Consider the following 14,360-nt stretch of genomic DNA (forward strand, 5'->3'; position numbering starts at 1 on the left):
CAGGCTTTCTTTTCAACAGGCTCTGCCAGCTAGCCTCTCCTGCAGAGGTGCAGAGCACCTTCTCCTGTCCCAAAACCTTTTGGCTGTGACTGGAAGGCGCAGCCTTTAGAAACAGCTGCTAGGGTCCTTCGCTGACTAAGCGACTCACTGCCTGACCTGAGTGAGCGATGGCAACAGTAACGATGTTTCACCACTAGAGGGCAGAAAGGCCTTTAGAGGAGTCCCGGCCAATATGAACAGTGCCTCTTCCAGTGCTCGTTATTGGAAATATTGGATAAGCTCCTTTCAGACATATATATATATATATATGTATATATAATTTTTGTTGCGCACACAGCCATGAGCGTGGTCTTTGCTGGCCTTTGATTCTTTGGTGCTACAGCTGAAATGTTCGGGGCCTTTGAGGGAAGGCTCTGTGTTTACAGAGATTGGAAGGGGGAGCTGAAGTGTTTTTCAGAAGTAACTCTCCCATCCTACTACAAGCCCAGAGGGGCTTCCTACAAAATTCAGCCTTTCACCTGCTATCCACCATTTTTTTTTTATTATTATTATTATTGTTGTTTTATTTTTATTGTTGCTCACACGGTGCTTTTTCTACTTTCATTTTAAATACGTATGCATTTTTTTTCCCCACTGTATCTCATGAGAGTTAGAAGTAGTAGCAGTAATTAACGGTTGCAAACAGACTTTTTTTTTTTTTCTTTCTTTCTTTCTTTCTTTCTTTTCATATTGTCACAAATGCACTAAGGGCCAGCGTCCTTCTGGCCAAGGGCCTGGCCTGTGATTCAGAGCCCCCAACCTGTGTTATCGTCGGCCCTGCCTTTAGCTCCCGAGGACAGGCACAGGGTACGAGGAGGCTTTTAACCACAAACCATATCATTGTGTTAATATTGTACAGGTTAGTTTGCTTGTTAGGAGTTTTTATCTTTGAGCAGGGTGGGGGAGGGGCAGTGGGCTACTGAAAATTCCATGAGGTTTTTTTTTTTTTTAAGAAAAAGAAATGCTATTTAAACATTGTGGTTTTTCAGGGAGCATTAAAAGAAAAACGTGTAAAATAAAAAGAAAAGTGATGAACTGAACTGTTTATTTGAAGCGAAAGTGCATCTAGTACATCACACAAACCCACAATTCCCTTGGAAAGATTGTTTCTTGTAGAAACGTCTTTTTTCTTTTTTTTTTGTTTGTTTTCCTCAGCCCTTTTTTGTAATCTGTAATCTGTAGTTTGTAAATAGTCATGAATGGTTTGTTTCTTTTTTTTTTTTAAGTTCTTGGGTTCTTTGCTACAGGAGTGCAGCTCAGAGGTGTGCAGGGAGTGTTAAGTTCACGGGCACACACTGAGCTGGTAGCAATGCATTCAGCTTGTGTCAAGCTTATTATTATTATTATTATTAATATTATTATTATTATTTTGTTTTTTGTAAATTCTGTGTACATCTGTTTGCGGTGTAGAGAATACAAGCATTATTCTGCAAAAAAAAGAAGAAAAGAAAAAAAAAATGGCAAGAGAACTGGGTGGGTTTACCTGACCTCTTAAATGCCTATTTATTATTACAAGCAAAATGTTTAAAAAAAAAAAATTAAAATAAAAATAAAGGCATCTTCAAATGTATTTATGCACAGCTAAAAGTGGATTTATTGTTTTACACATACACTAACGCACAAATTGCTCCATTGCCTCTGCGGATGTCTTGGTGGTTGAAGCAAAGCTTTTAAAATATCAATGCCCAACAGAAAGTTTCAAGCTAGCCTCGTTGCAATTTATTTGTTTTTATTCACTATATTTTACTGTTTTTAAAATGATTTTTCCTAAACACATTCACATTAAGAAAAAAAAGGTTCTTTATGGATTGAGGTATGGACATTGAAATGGTTTGCAATAAAAAAAAATGTCTGAGACATTTGTATTAGTTATTTTTATTGTTAATTTTACTAAGGCCCGCTTTTGAGACGTACAATTTGATTTTTGTTTTTTATTTACACATTTAGAGATGTTTTTTGTCTTGATGGATAATGTGCCGAATATCTTTGTTGACGTGATGTGTCTTGCTGTACATATTTGTTCATACTTTTGTGAATTCATGATTATGTACCATTGTATTATAGTAACTTTTATAAAGCAATCCATAAACATACTGACCTTTTGTTAATAATCTTGAGTGGTGTCTTTTGTTAAGGGCTACCACAATACGCAGACACACACACACACACACACACACACACACACCAGTCCAAACTGATACTGGTACCTTTATTGCATGCATGGATAAGTTACATTTGCAGCTTACAAACTGCACAGAATAATGAGTCGTTAAGACAAAAGCAATGTGGTTAGCGAACTATTAAAGGAATGTGTCATGCTGTTACCAAGAAACCAATGACTGCATGGCAGTTGTGCTTTCTTACTGTGTGTCTTTTTAAATGCCCGTTGTAAGTGGATATTATTACCTCTGTCACATTCCATGAAAAAAATGATGATGATATATATAGCTTAAATGGCTGTAAATTCATAAATTGATTATGAGAGAAATTCATAACACCACCCACAGTATTGGAGTTGTAATTTTTAACACCTCTTGTCTCATAAAAGCCACATTAGTAGACATGTCTCATATGCTGCTGGTATCTTGATTTATCCTGTAAAAGATGAGCGTTCTTGTTTCTAAAAGTCAGATCCACATGATTACCTGCTTACTTTCCCCTTGTGCAAAGTGTTTCAAAATGAGTATTTCTAGAAGCACAAGCAAGTTTGTCTACATCAACACAACAAAAACCACCATTTCAATAGTTTTTTAAAGGTTATACTAATGCCCTAAAAGACAGTCTGATATGAATCATAACACTTAAACATACGCCTTTTCACAATTACAAATTGTTAAATTAAAGCCTCCCTCCTATTTGGAAACAAAATTTTGTTATTCAACACTGTAATATTACAACACTATCCTTACTGATAATTCTTGTAAATACAGAGTTATAAATGAATCATACAACATTGTAGGGATAAATGTAGCATGAAATTTAACAAGTGCACTGTGCCACAACAATGCTGTTGCTAATGGTCCCAGCATGGAAATTGAGAATACCTGCAATTTCAATAAATGTTTGTAAATATTTTATTGAAATACATCACAACTTGTGCTGTAATATTCTTGTACTTTTTATGTGCTGTAGTATACTAATTATTTGCTCAAAAGCTAGCTGTTCAAGTGGGAAAATGTCACATTTAGCGTAAAATGTTTATGCACAAACACGTAACTGGTAAGAAACTCTAAATCCTGGAATTCTTTTTTTCCAGTCCAACTGCCATGCTTTTCAGGGTGGTCACATTTCAGAAGACTTTATGTCTTCACATGTTGGTCCAAATGAAAAGGTTCTTAGCTTTGAATTGTACACAGTTTTTGGTGTCAGTGTGGACTTATATGCAGCAAATTATAACACCACAAAAAACTATGTAACTCACAACAAGACAAATGAATCATTACAGAGTAGTGAGGACGAAGGTCCCTTTCTTCAGTCACTTTGTGAACCACCCGTCTCTGGAATGCGATTCGCTTGTTTGCTTGTTTGTGCGGTGGGAGAGAGAGGTGCATTGTGGGAGCACATCTGCTGGAATCAGAGGGATTCCGACACGCCGTTGGGGGTCAGAACCGTCAAGTTCCCCCTGGCATTCTGGTCAGCCTCGATGGCCTCGAAGAGAGACTTGAAATTGCCAGCGCCAAAACCCTGCAATTGCATCAAAGCACGCATTAAAACCTGCAGTCTCATCGTCATGGCTTGAGGGCCTCTCGTTGTTGTTGATGCGTGCTGTCTGGACAATTTGGATTAGCTTCCTTTTGCGAGTGAGTGAAAGGAGCTGTCAGCCACGATTCTCAACCCTGCAGCAGACTTCCACTCCTCGCCCCCCGTTCCTGAATGCACTTTAAATCTTACAATTTCATTCAGATCTCCTTTGTCATTCATAAACACACAGTTCCAGGCTGCTTAGTCTGGCTGAGCTTTACTGCTGACACACACTTCCCTATTTGCAAAGCCCTTTTCACATGGAAAGGAACAAATGGGAAACCATATACTCTTGTCAAAGTGGAGCGTCTGCTGTGGATTCATCCTGTGACATTCTAGTACTTGGTCAAAGTTAAGCATTTGGATATGTCAGAACAGATCATGCTGTGTGAATGAATGCTTTTTGAAAAAGTGTGTGTGTGTGTGTGTGTGTGTGTGTGGGGGGGCGGGGGGGGGGGGGGGGTATATTTTCTGAACAAAGACTCCTTAGTAAAAGTAAAAGAACAGATCAGATTTTTGACTGGAAAAGTAAAATAAAATAGTATGAAAAATACTAAGAAAAAAAAGAGTGCACTTTTGCCCTTTTTACACTTTTCTCCTGCCTCTTTCCCTCTCCCCCGACATCTGGCACCTCACCTGATGGTTGTGTCTCTGGATCACCTCCAGGAAGATGGTGGGGCGGTCCTGCACAGGCTTGGTGAAGATCTGGAGCAGGTAGCCATTGTCATCATAATCCACCAGGATCTTCAGCTCCTGACAGATTGACAACAGGGCCCATTGTTCTACAAGCAGTTCTTTGAGGTAACCACAGAGTGCTAAAAAATACCACTGTGCTCCACAGGGGGCCCCAGCCTTCTCTGAATATATATATTTGTATGTATTAAGAATGTCTACCAGTTTTACAGCAACACTACCTGTTCTACATGTTCAGTTTCATCTAAGTATGCAACAAACCCCACTGCCAAACTATCTGGACATTTGCTTTTACCGTTTTATTTTGGGCCAGGATTAGATGTTACAATGTTGTCAGTTTTGTTAAAAAAAAACATGTGTAATTAGTTTATAGAAATATTGGTTGAATGTAAGCCTAGATTGGCAAGTGTGCTTCACCTCCAGGGTGTCTAAGTCTTCCTTGATCTTGACTTTGGAGAATTTCAGCTTCTGTCGCAGCTGCTGGTAGTAAGTGCTGGGCACACTCATGAACTCCATCCCACGCTCCTTCAGGTTACGAATCTGTAGAAGTCATAGCAGAAAAGTTCTCATTCATAAGCAACTGATTGCCTTGCTGTGAAAGTTAACTGGTTTCTCCACTGTTACCTTCTTCAGATGCATACAGGTAGACTTCATAGGCCTCATTGCAAATTATATTTTATAAATTGAAAAGTCATATATCTTTTAATGAGTTACATGTTATTATATTGTTTTGTATAATCTATAATTTAAAAAGTATATACAATATATAATTTGGTATGTTTTTTCATACACTCATTAATTTAATTTGTATGTTTATATAGTTATGAGGACATACATAAATTCTACAATACATAAACAGTGATACATTTTATGACTTACATAAAAATCATTGTCTTATTCATCCAAAATTCTGTATAATCTGTATTATGATCATCTAGTATGGGGTTTTGAAAGAACACATACACAGGCGGTATGTGTTCTTCAGGCTAACTACAGTATTAGACATTCTAATGACACAGAAGCCCCATCTACATATCGAGAATTACTTTAAAAGATTCATATTTTATAAGATTTTACATTATCTGATTCTGTTATCTGTTTATATTATATTTTCTATTTGATGGATATATGTCTGAGCATGGAGTTTTAATGAGTGGAACCAGTATGGTATTTATGTGTCTGTAGCTCCACCCCTGAGGAGGTCCTCAGATTGTAAGCCGTGTGTGGACTGGGGGACTTGTGGCTGTGTTTGTCTACTCACAGCTGTGATGATGTCCGACGTGTTCATGGCAATGTGCTGGACCCCTGGACCTCCGTAGTAGTCCACGTACTCCTGCGGGAGAGGGGAACAGGTAGGTCAGCTGGGGAGACCAGGGTTCGGGAGACCGGGGTGGGTGTCGTGCCGATCTGTGGGAGACCTGCCTGGATCTGGGACTTGCGCTTCCCCATGGCGGGCTCGTTGATGGGCATCTTGACCGTCTCCTCGTAGTTGGCCACCACGATGGAGCGCAGGGCGCTGAAGTCCGTCTGCAGCTGCTTGTCATCCACCGACCAGAACCGGTGGAAGAGCAGGTTCTTCTGGTACCTGCAGGAAAAACACCAGCTGAGGCATCTTCATGTGGGATTTTGGGGCGGCGGGGGGGGGATACTAGACAGAAATGAGAGATGGCCTTTCCGCCTCCTCTCGGGTGAACTTTTGTGCCAGATCAGTCGGAGAGCAGCTGCTGCTGTTGGTCCCTGGGATCTGTTTGATCTTAGCACTGCACAGTGCGGAGCGGTAACTCACTCCAGATGCAATTGTGCCTGGGAGACCCAGGCCGAAAACTGCAGAGTCACGGCCACGCTTCAACTGTGCCAAACATTCGCTGTTGCGCAAGATCCTCTCCTGTCGCATTGGACAGGGCAGTCTGGAGAAATTATCTGGTTGATGATTCCCAAAGGGCCACCCTCGTTTCACATCACTGTACAGACTTTGAGGACGTTTCTGTGCGTGCGTGCGTGTGTTTGGGTGTGAATGTGTGTCTGCGCACGTGTTTGACTGTGTCTCTCTGTTCCTAGCGGAAGCTGGTGTCTGTCTGTTCACAGTGTGCGAGTAGGATGAGGTGAACGGGGTGCACTGTAATGAGCTCCAGCTGCCAAAGCTGGCCGGTGATATACCACTCCACCACAGGGACCATCTCGTTGTCGGGCTGGTTTCCCACCACGTGGTCGATGAAGTCCAGTTTCCCGCTTGGCCTGCGGGGACAAGGCATGCGTCCAAGCATCAGACTCGGCTAGTTCTCACTGCCTCTTTCCTCCTCGGTTACTGTCCAGGTTTCAGTCTCTAAGTCTCAGGTGGACTGAAATGCACCTACCGCTCAAGCTGACTGACATTCCTCCCCGCACCTACTAAAAAACACATCTACTCACATCAGTCCTATCAATACCTGGTCTAAAATACACACACTTCTCAGTCTACCATCCTCTCTAGACCTGGTCTGAAGCTTAACTGATCCTTATTCTTGTCCTATCAGCTACAGCTAGTCTAAAACACACCCTCTTCTCATTCTAGTCCTACTTACGTTTAGTCAAAAACACCCACTCTTTGTTCTAGACATATCTACAACTGGTTTACGTCTGTCTGTTGCACAACACACCTGTTGTACAACACACCTGTTCTACAATGTAAAACACACCTACTTCTTATTCTAGTCCTGCTTGCATTTGATCTGAAACTCAGTAACTCATCAGTCTGCCTTCCTCCCTCACTCACAGTTTGGCCAGCAGGGGGTCGTGGAAGAGGGGCGGCTGGAAGCCAGGCAGGAAGAGCCCCTTGTAGTTGGTCCTCTCCACCAACGTGTGCGTGGTGTCGCCGTACTGCAGAAAGGGGATAGAGAAAGCCGTCACTGCACCAGGAAAGACGAAGGAGAAATGTTCACCAGCACCCACCAGCATGCCGAGCGCATTGACTTCAGTGAGAGAATTGTGCAGGTACAGCGTCTCTGATTTCACCATACCAAGTTGAGTTCTCTAACCCATTATGCATGCACTCACCAAAGGTAAGTCAGAAAGCCTGGTTCGAAATAAACTTCCCCTCCACGGTGGTTCTGCACTATGATGAAGATGTAGCCTACAGCGCCTCCGTAGTGTAGTGGTTATCATGTTTACCTAACATGCGAAAGATCCTTGTTTTGAAACCGGGCAGAAACATGTATTTCCTTTGTGGGAGCAAGTGCAGCATGGTGGTAAGGAGCATTGCTCATAATCGAAAGCTTGCTGGCTCGATTCCATGCTGGGGCACTGCTGTTGTACCCTTGGGCAAGGCACTTAACCACAATTTGCCTGAGTAAATATTCAGTTGTATGAATGGATAACAGGTAAAAGTTGTAGACTGTGTAAGTCGCTCTGGATAAAAGCGTCTGCTAAATGACAATAATGTGATGTACATTTTGAACAAGCCCATGCACCATCGATCACTTATCAAAGGTTTACTTGTGAAGTGTCTGTGTTTTAAAATGTTGGAATATTGTTGAATGGCATTCGGCAAACTATCAAGAAATAACTCGAAAAATAAAAGCGTAATAAAAAGCTGACTGATAACACATGTTTGACAGAAGTGGTTTAAATGGTATGGATGATGTCATCCTTTGAATACTCCTCTTAAATCAGCCTATAGGATTTAGGGGGTGGTACAATGCCCTCATTTACTCTCTGGGACAAACAATTGTGAGGTTTCTTAGGGACAGCAGTCACTTGTAGCACTAACGAAAAATGGTTAAAAATTGGTTGCATGTATACCCACTACATAATTATATTCCCGCTATGTAATTATATGGAAAAAAAATAAAATAAAATTGCAATTCACTTCACAGGGCCTAAAAGATGTACCACATTTTGTGCATGCAATAACAGTCATAAATTAATAAATAAATTCTCTAAATATATTTATATATATATCTAAAAAAAAATTTTGTTTAAAAAAAAAAAAAATTTCTTACAGTCTGCAGCACAGCCAGCTTTACCCATCCATGCTTGTCCTCCAGCACATATGGCTCCTTCACAATGACAGCTCCACGCTGCCGTGCTTTCTGCGGGAGACCGAGACAGTGAGTCACGCCAGGACACTGAGGTCAAGCTGCTGCCGCCGAGCAGGGCAGTGCCGGACAGAGGCGAAACGGTCTAGCTGAAGTGCGGCAGTACCTCTACCAGGAAGTCGCAGTCCTCCACTGCGAATGCGATGTCTTTCGCTCCATCCCCGTGCTTCACTAAGTGTTCTCCCATCTCTGGATTACAGTTGGAGGTGCGAGGGAAGGGGTAACAGATTGTCGTAATAATTTTTCAAATCAGGCTGTTTTTCCATGCAATACGATGAGCTCTGAGCCTTTACCTGACTTTCTTACCTTTGTTTCCCGGGTTAAGAGCTGAAGAGAAGACGTAAATGATCTGTAAAAGACAAAGCAAATGCATTCTAAACACATACACACTGCCACAGGCCTCCCACCAGCCATCGCTCTAAAAAACGTATTTCGCACTTTAAAATACCGTATTTTTTAAAGTCTTTTCTCTAGGATGAAAGACGATTTCTCATCACGTCCTGACTCATCTGATAGCATTACACGATGCCTCACGTATGTGTGCATGAGACTGGCTGGGAAAAGCCGTGACACCCACCTTTCCCTGTTTCACCACATGGGATACCACATCTCGGCAGCCCGTCTCCAGACCTTGGTATGCCAAGGGTTCGAATCCCATCTTGTTACAGTAGAAGGAGGCCGCCTGTTTGGCAGAGGTGAGAGTAGCTGTCATGAAGAGGTGCACATCATACTCCACAAACAGATGCAGTGTCAGTAGGTTTAATCTGTGTTACAGACACATTGTCCATCGTGATAAATTCATTACGTAACAAGGACGGATACAGTGTTAATCAAAACAAGAGTGCTAAAAAGGAAAAAAGCTCTCTTTAATTATATTGCAAAATGATATTATCTCTTTGGGACCTTATGCCCACATTTTCATTCAGACCAGTGCAGAATGACAAACCACTCTGATGAAAACACACAGCAAAATTAATAGTGTTAATTATGGTATAAGTGTAAAAAAGTGGGACGATATAGACACTTCTCAAAATTAAATGAATGCTAATTATGGTGTTGAATAAACTCTGTTGATTTTGCTGTCTGCATGTGCATCCGGCATATTTCAAAACACAACCAAACAAAAAACCATGCCCTATCTATCTGCAGCAAGTGTTCTACTTTGTAGGTCCCAAATGTACATGGATGTGTGTTTGACGCTGTTTGAGTGGGGACAGCGCCCCCACTGGTCACAGATGAAGTTGGCTCAGGCTCCAATGTGGATCCAATTAAAAGCAAGAGGATGGTGTGGTTTATGGCCATGGATATGCTCGTTACCCCCACCCCTTCGAAGAACCAATAGCAGTTTCTTGAGGGAGAACACCTCTAAAATTTTTAAGGGGAGGGGGGAGGTGGGGGTAGAGGGTGGGGGGCAGATGTCAAAGATCCTGAAAAGGCATCCTCGTGTGAATTCTCTTACCTGCTTGGCGTTGCCAACCCAGAATGTGATGTGGTCAAAGCAGACAAACCTGCCTTGCTCATGCTGAAGAGCAAAAAAAAAAGAAACATTAAGTCATTTAGCTGATTTAACCAAAGAAAGTCTCACAATTTTTGAAGTTTTGAACAAAATGTGAAAGAAACAACACCTGTTTCAGAGGACTTACTTCCATTTGGTCTAGAATTCCATCTATTCTCTAACTAAACTATTGATATACCTTATTGTATGACACAATTGATATAAGTAAAACAATTTACATTTAATTGTTTTAAAGATTCATAATATTTGTCAGGTTCATGGGATTCGTGGAGATAGTCACAGTTATGAAATTACTGCTAATGATTGACATCACATACCTTTTCACCTTTGTCAGTGTAGGTAGTCTAAAATTGAAGAACAACATGCATAATATTCAGAAAACTGAACAGTGAAAACAAACATATTTCTCGTTATTCTTCTAATTTCAGGTCGTCACAGGACATCAGTCATCAAGTATGCCGGCTAAATAACAGACAGCCTAAATAACAAAAAGCAAAATGCTAAAACTACTTACTATACAAACTCTTACTATACAAACTACCTATTACGCAAAGATATTTTGAGAATGAGACTTAGACAAATTATGTTTGTAAATTCTCAATAAGTTATCTCACCATTTTCCGGTCTAGGTCTTTCTTCGGCAAACACAGTCAGTACAATGAACTCAAGACCCTTCACGCTTAGAATGAACTTTCGAATTCCACGCCCACCGGTACTTGGGAGAGAGGAGGGATGTATTTCATAGCTTTGGTTTTTCGTAACGTTTTGGTCGTTTTAAACGTTTGCAGTTCCTTCGAAACTGTTTGCTATACTTTGTAAAAGTTTCAGCGTCGTGTTTGTCAGTTGTACATATACTGTTCCTGAATCTATGTGTTGGAAATTGTGGATAATTTGTGGTCAGGCAGCACATAATTAATTTATTATTGCTGAATGCAAATTGTATACCTTAATTAAGACAGTACAATGAAGACAAACATGCCTTCTGTCACGGGACTTTCAGTTCATCATAGTTTGTGGAATTTGTTGATTAACGCAAGTTTTGTGTGTCGATGCAATGAACTTTCTGGGTATCTATAAATCTTGTCGGTTGACGGCACCGGCGAGCAGGATGTGCCGAAGCTTCCAGTGCAACTGAGGTGATAGCCTCTAAAGGGCGAGCAGGAGACAATCAACAGGTGGAAGTCAGAGAGCACATTACATAATATCGCATTATATTACAGCACATACCGTTTTCCATTTCCAGCTTTTTAAAATATTATTTGTAAACAGCGAATCATCTGTCGATAACTGATTTTTTTTTACAAAGCAATGCAATTTCTGGTAACATACAGTAGGCCTATATATACAGTATTTATAGCTGATTGGATATAAAATGTACTTTTGTAAGTCGCTTTGGATAAAAGCGTCTGCTAAATAAATAAATGTAAATGTAAATGTAAACTTAAAATCGTTGACAATAGGTTTTGTGTCGTGTGTGTGTGTGTGCGTGCGTGCGTGTATGTGTGCGCACCAGTGAGTGTATGTGCGTAAATTTCATTCCAGTTGATTTCTTGAGTAATTCCACATGTTTAAGTTTGGTAAGAAGAGGAGTTACAGAAATCCTGGTTTCCGATTGGCTGTGTGCTGGTGGGTCCTCATAGATTCCGCCGCAAACAATGAAAAAAGGGAGAATGTTGAACGTGGTTTTTAGTCTGTGCATTTTTGGGGGTTATTAGTGAAAATCGCCAGCCAAAAATATTCCAAGAGTTTATGTATTTTGTTGAAAAGAATGAAAACAAGAAGAAACAAAGGGACCAGGGTAGTATTATTAAAAGTTGTAAATCTGCTGATCTGTTTCTGGTGTGTCATCCGAGGAGATGAGCCTGCAGCTCGTATCAGATAGCCTACAGTTGATGCTTTACACAACAACAGTAACAATACTATTTTCACTACTAATAATATTTTGTAATATAATTAATACTTAAGCGCTGTTTGACGGAGAGGGACAATACTGCAGAGGTGGCTTAAAACCATATACAATGTTTTACGTTCAGTATAGTTAAAGGTTGTCGGTTGCTATTCCATTTCATCATATGATGTATAATAACCCGTACAATAAGGGAACAAAACTAAAATGTAATAATACATAATTATGGGCACTATTATTGCTACACCACTGACGAAACACTGGAATTCCTTTTTCTCAAATCAATGGCAACTTCTACTTCGATCACCAGAAGGCTAAGTGACTCCGGCGTAGTTAAGACAGGTGATGTACATGAGCATTTTTTATTAATTAATATTAAATTGCATTTGATTGCGTTTCTTTCCATTACAAATTGTAATTCGTTATAGAGATGTGTTTATCCAATGTTTAGAGGAGATACTGTAACTAGACCAGGGACTAGACAGGCTTGACAGCTAATATCCCTTTCTGCCAGAGCACTTTTCTTGTTTGCTGGTTATGCTATAAAGCAATTATCCGTCACACAAAAGATCCTTTACAGGCTACAACAATCCAAAATAAATAATAAAAAATATTTCCACATCCTGTGAACTGAATAACAGGATACCCCCTGATGTCTGATGGCTTAATATGCTTCAAATTGTACACCTTGAGCACTACATTTCTATTCTTCTGTTGCACTTGAGGTAAGGGTAGCACAGCTGTGTTCAATATATGATCTGAACCCATTGCCCTCAGTCTAATCATTACCACACAGCTTCTTTTTTTTATTATTTGTTTCTATAGCGTAGTATCTGCATTTTGTACTGTTTTTCACCACTTTGAGTGCACTGCTTGAAGGGCTTTATATAAATAACGTATATTACTATTACTGACTAATTGCATTTTTGCTGATCTACTGTTCTAGTTATTTAATCATTATGGGTTTTAGATCCTATCACAGTACAGTTGCTGATCACCATGCCCCCTATCAATAGCCTGGATGAATTCCTATTATTCCTATTTAAAACCATGGCTTTTCCTAAGCTCCCACAAGCTTGTCAAACAAGACGGTTAGAATAGCAATTAAGACAGGGTCATCTAGACAGACGGGTTGTTTGTTTCTTGGTGAGGAGGGGGTGGCAATGGACGTGCTGTTGTCAGCCCTTTGGAGACCCAGAGGGTAGTCCTGGTGGCCGCCCCTGAGCTGCGGATACCTCTCCAGGGGCGTTCTCCAGTCCCTGAAATTCCCCTTTTACACACGTGCACCCGGCTGCCTTTCACACTCCTCTAAGAGCCAAAAGCAGCCTACAACCTGCTGGGTGATGTTTAATTGGGACACTTTCGTGGCCTGACTCATCTTGGAGAATAAAGCACAGTTAAAGACCCACATGGGATGACTTTAAAGTGACACCCACAAGAGCTGAAATGAATACGCTGAGGTAAGAGTCCTGCCTTACCGCGTGTGTGCTATCCAAGTTTTGCTTCTTACCGCCTTGTCAAAAATTACATTTCAAAATGCGCTGCCACCCTACAACAATCCTGCAATCTCCAGCACCTTCAGCGTTAAATCCACTGGCTATGAATGATGACTATGAATAAGAGGGAGTCCAGACCAGCAAGCAAACATTGCACCCACCCTCTCCTCTCTGCCCTCGAGGTGATGTCATCCAAGTAAATGTCAGGTCTCTGAACGTGCTCTCCATAAATCTCCATAAATGCATGGGATGGTACTTTAAAACACAGCAGTGCTAAAGACTCGTGGGTTGAATATTCTGTAATGGTTGTGTCTAGATCAAGAATGGCACCTGGCACCTGTTCTTAAAGGCCCCATATCTGTTACTCAGGCTTCCTCAGAACTATAAGGAACCCTGGTTCTTAGCAGGAAAGGTAGCCAACACTCTGCTACTTCAATACAGTGCCTTTCTGACAGTCTGCTGTGTTCTGAATCCCCATAACACCATGCGTTTTCCCTGTACAGAAAAACAATAATGACAAGACATGAGAAATCAAAAGAAGGCGTCTAAGCACTTATAGACAGAGCAATTAAAAAAAAAAAACTATGAAGGTGTCACGTGTGTGTACTCCAAGTTCTTTGGTGAATACTCAGAAAGGCAGCGTACCAGGCTGAAAGTTTGAAATCATGCCAGCACCACCTTCCTCTTTTCCCCGCTGGCTGTGTTCTAGCTCCAGGCTTCCCTGATGGGCTTTGTTTTTTCTCACTCTGTCACCCAGGGGCCACCTGTTGTCAAGAGGTGCAATTAAGTCCAGCAAATGATGACAGTAATTTAAAATTCAGCAACGTGATGTTGCAGCGCGCGATGGGCCCGGCTGGAATTCGCGAAAGCAAGCGAAAGCGCTAAAAGTGAAATCA

General features: G+C 41.0%; 1 protein-coding gene across 1 annotated transcript; it reads right to left on the reverse strand.

Moving 5' to 3' along the window:
* Positions 1 to 2,951: 2,951 nt before the first annotated feature.
* On the reverse strand, positions 2,952 to 10,760 carry hpdb (4-hydroxyphenylpyruvate dioxygenase b). The gene is made up of 14 exons (XM_036527908.1): positions 10,677 to 10,760; positions 10,380 to 10,406; positions 10,006 to 10,068; positions 9,124 to 9,228; positions 8,853 to 8,895; positions 8,653 to 8,735; positions 8,451 to 8,540; positions 7,226 to 7,329; positions 6,631 to 6,708; positions 5,896 to 6,058; positions 5,735 to 5,806; positions 4,891 to 5,013; positions 4,417 to 4,533; positions 2,952 to 3,723 (listed from the first exon to the last, which is right to left on the reverse strand). Exons 1-14 carry the CDS (start codon positions 10,677 to 10,679, stop codon positions 3,613 to 3,615), a joined length of 1,182 nt encoding a protein of 393 aa, XP_036383801.1. The 5' UTR covers positions 10,680 to 10,760; the 3' UTR covers positions 2,952 to 3,612.
* Positions 10,761 to 14,360: the final 3,600 nt, after the last annotated feature.

The sequence above is a fragment of the Megalops cyprinoides genome, chromosome 4, assembly GCF_013368585.1.
Source record: "Megalops cyprinoides isolate fMegCyp1 chromosome 4, fMegCyp1.pri, whole genome shotgun sequence".
In the NCBI taxonomy this organism is placed as follows: domain Eukaryota; kingdom Metazoa; phylum Chordata; class Actinopteri; order Elopiformes; family Megalopidae; genus Megalops; species Megalops cyprinoides.

Coding starts and splice junctions, on each gene's coding strand:
- hpdb (XM_036527908.1), bottom strand. Junction 10,069..10,379: donor ACACTGACAAAGGTGAAAAG/GTATGTGATGTC, acceptor TTTGCTCTTCAG/CATGAGCAAGGCAGGTTTGT. Junction 5,807..5,895: donor AGCGCAAGTCCCAGATCCAG/GCAGGTCTCCCA, acceptor CCTCTCCCGCAG/GAGTACGTGGACTACTACGG.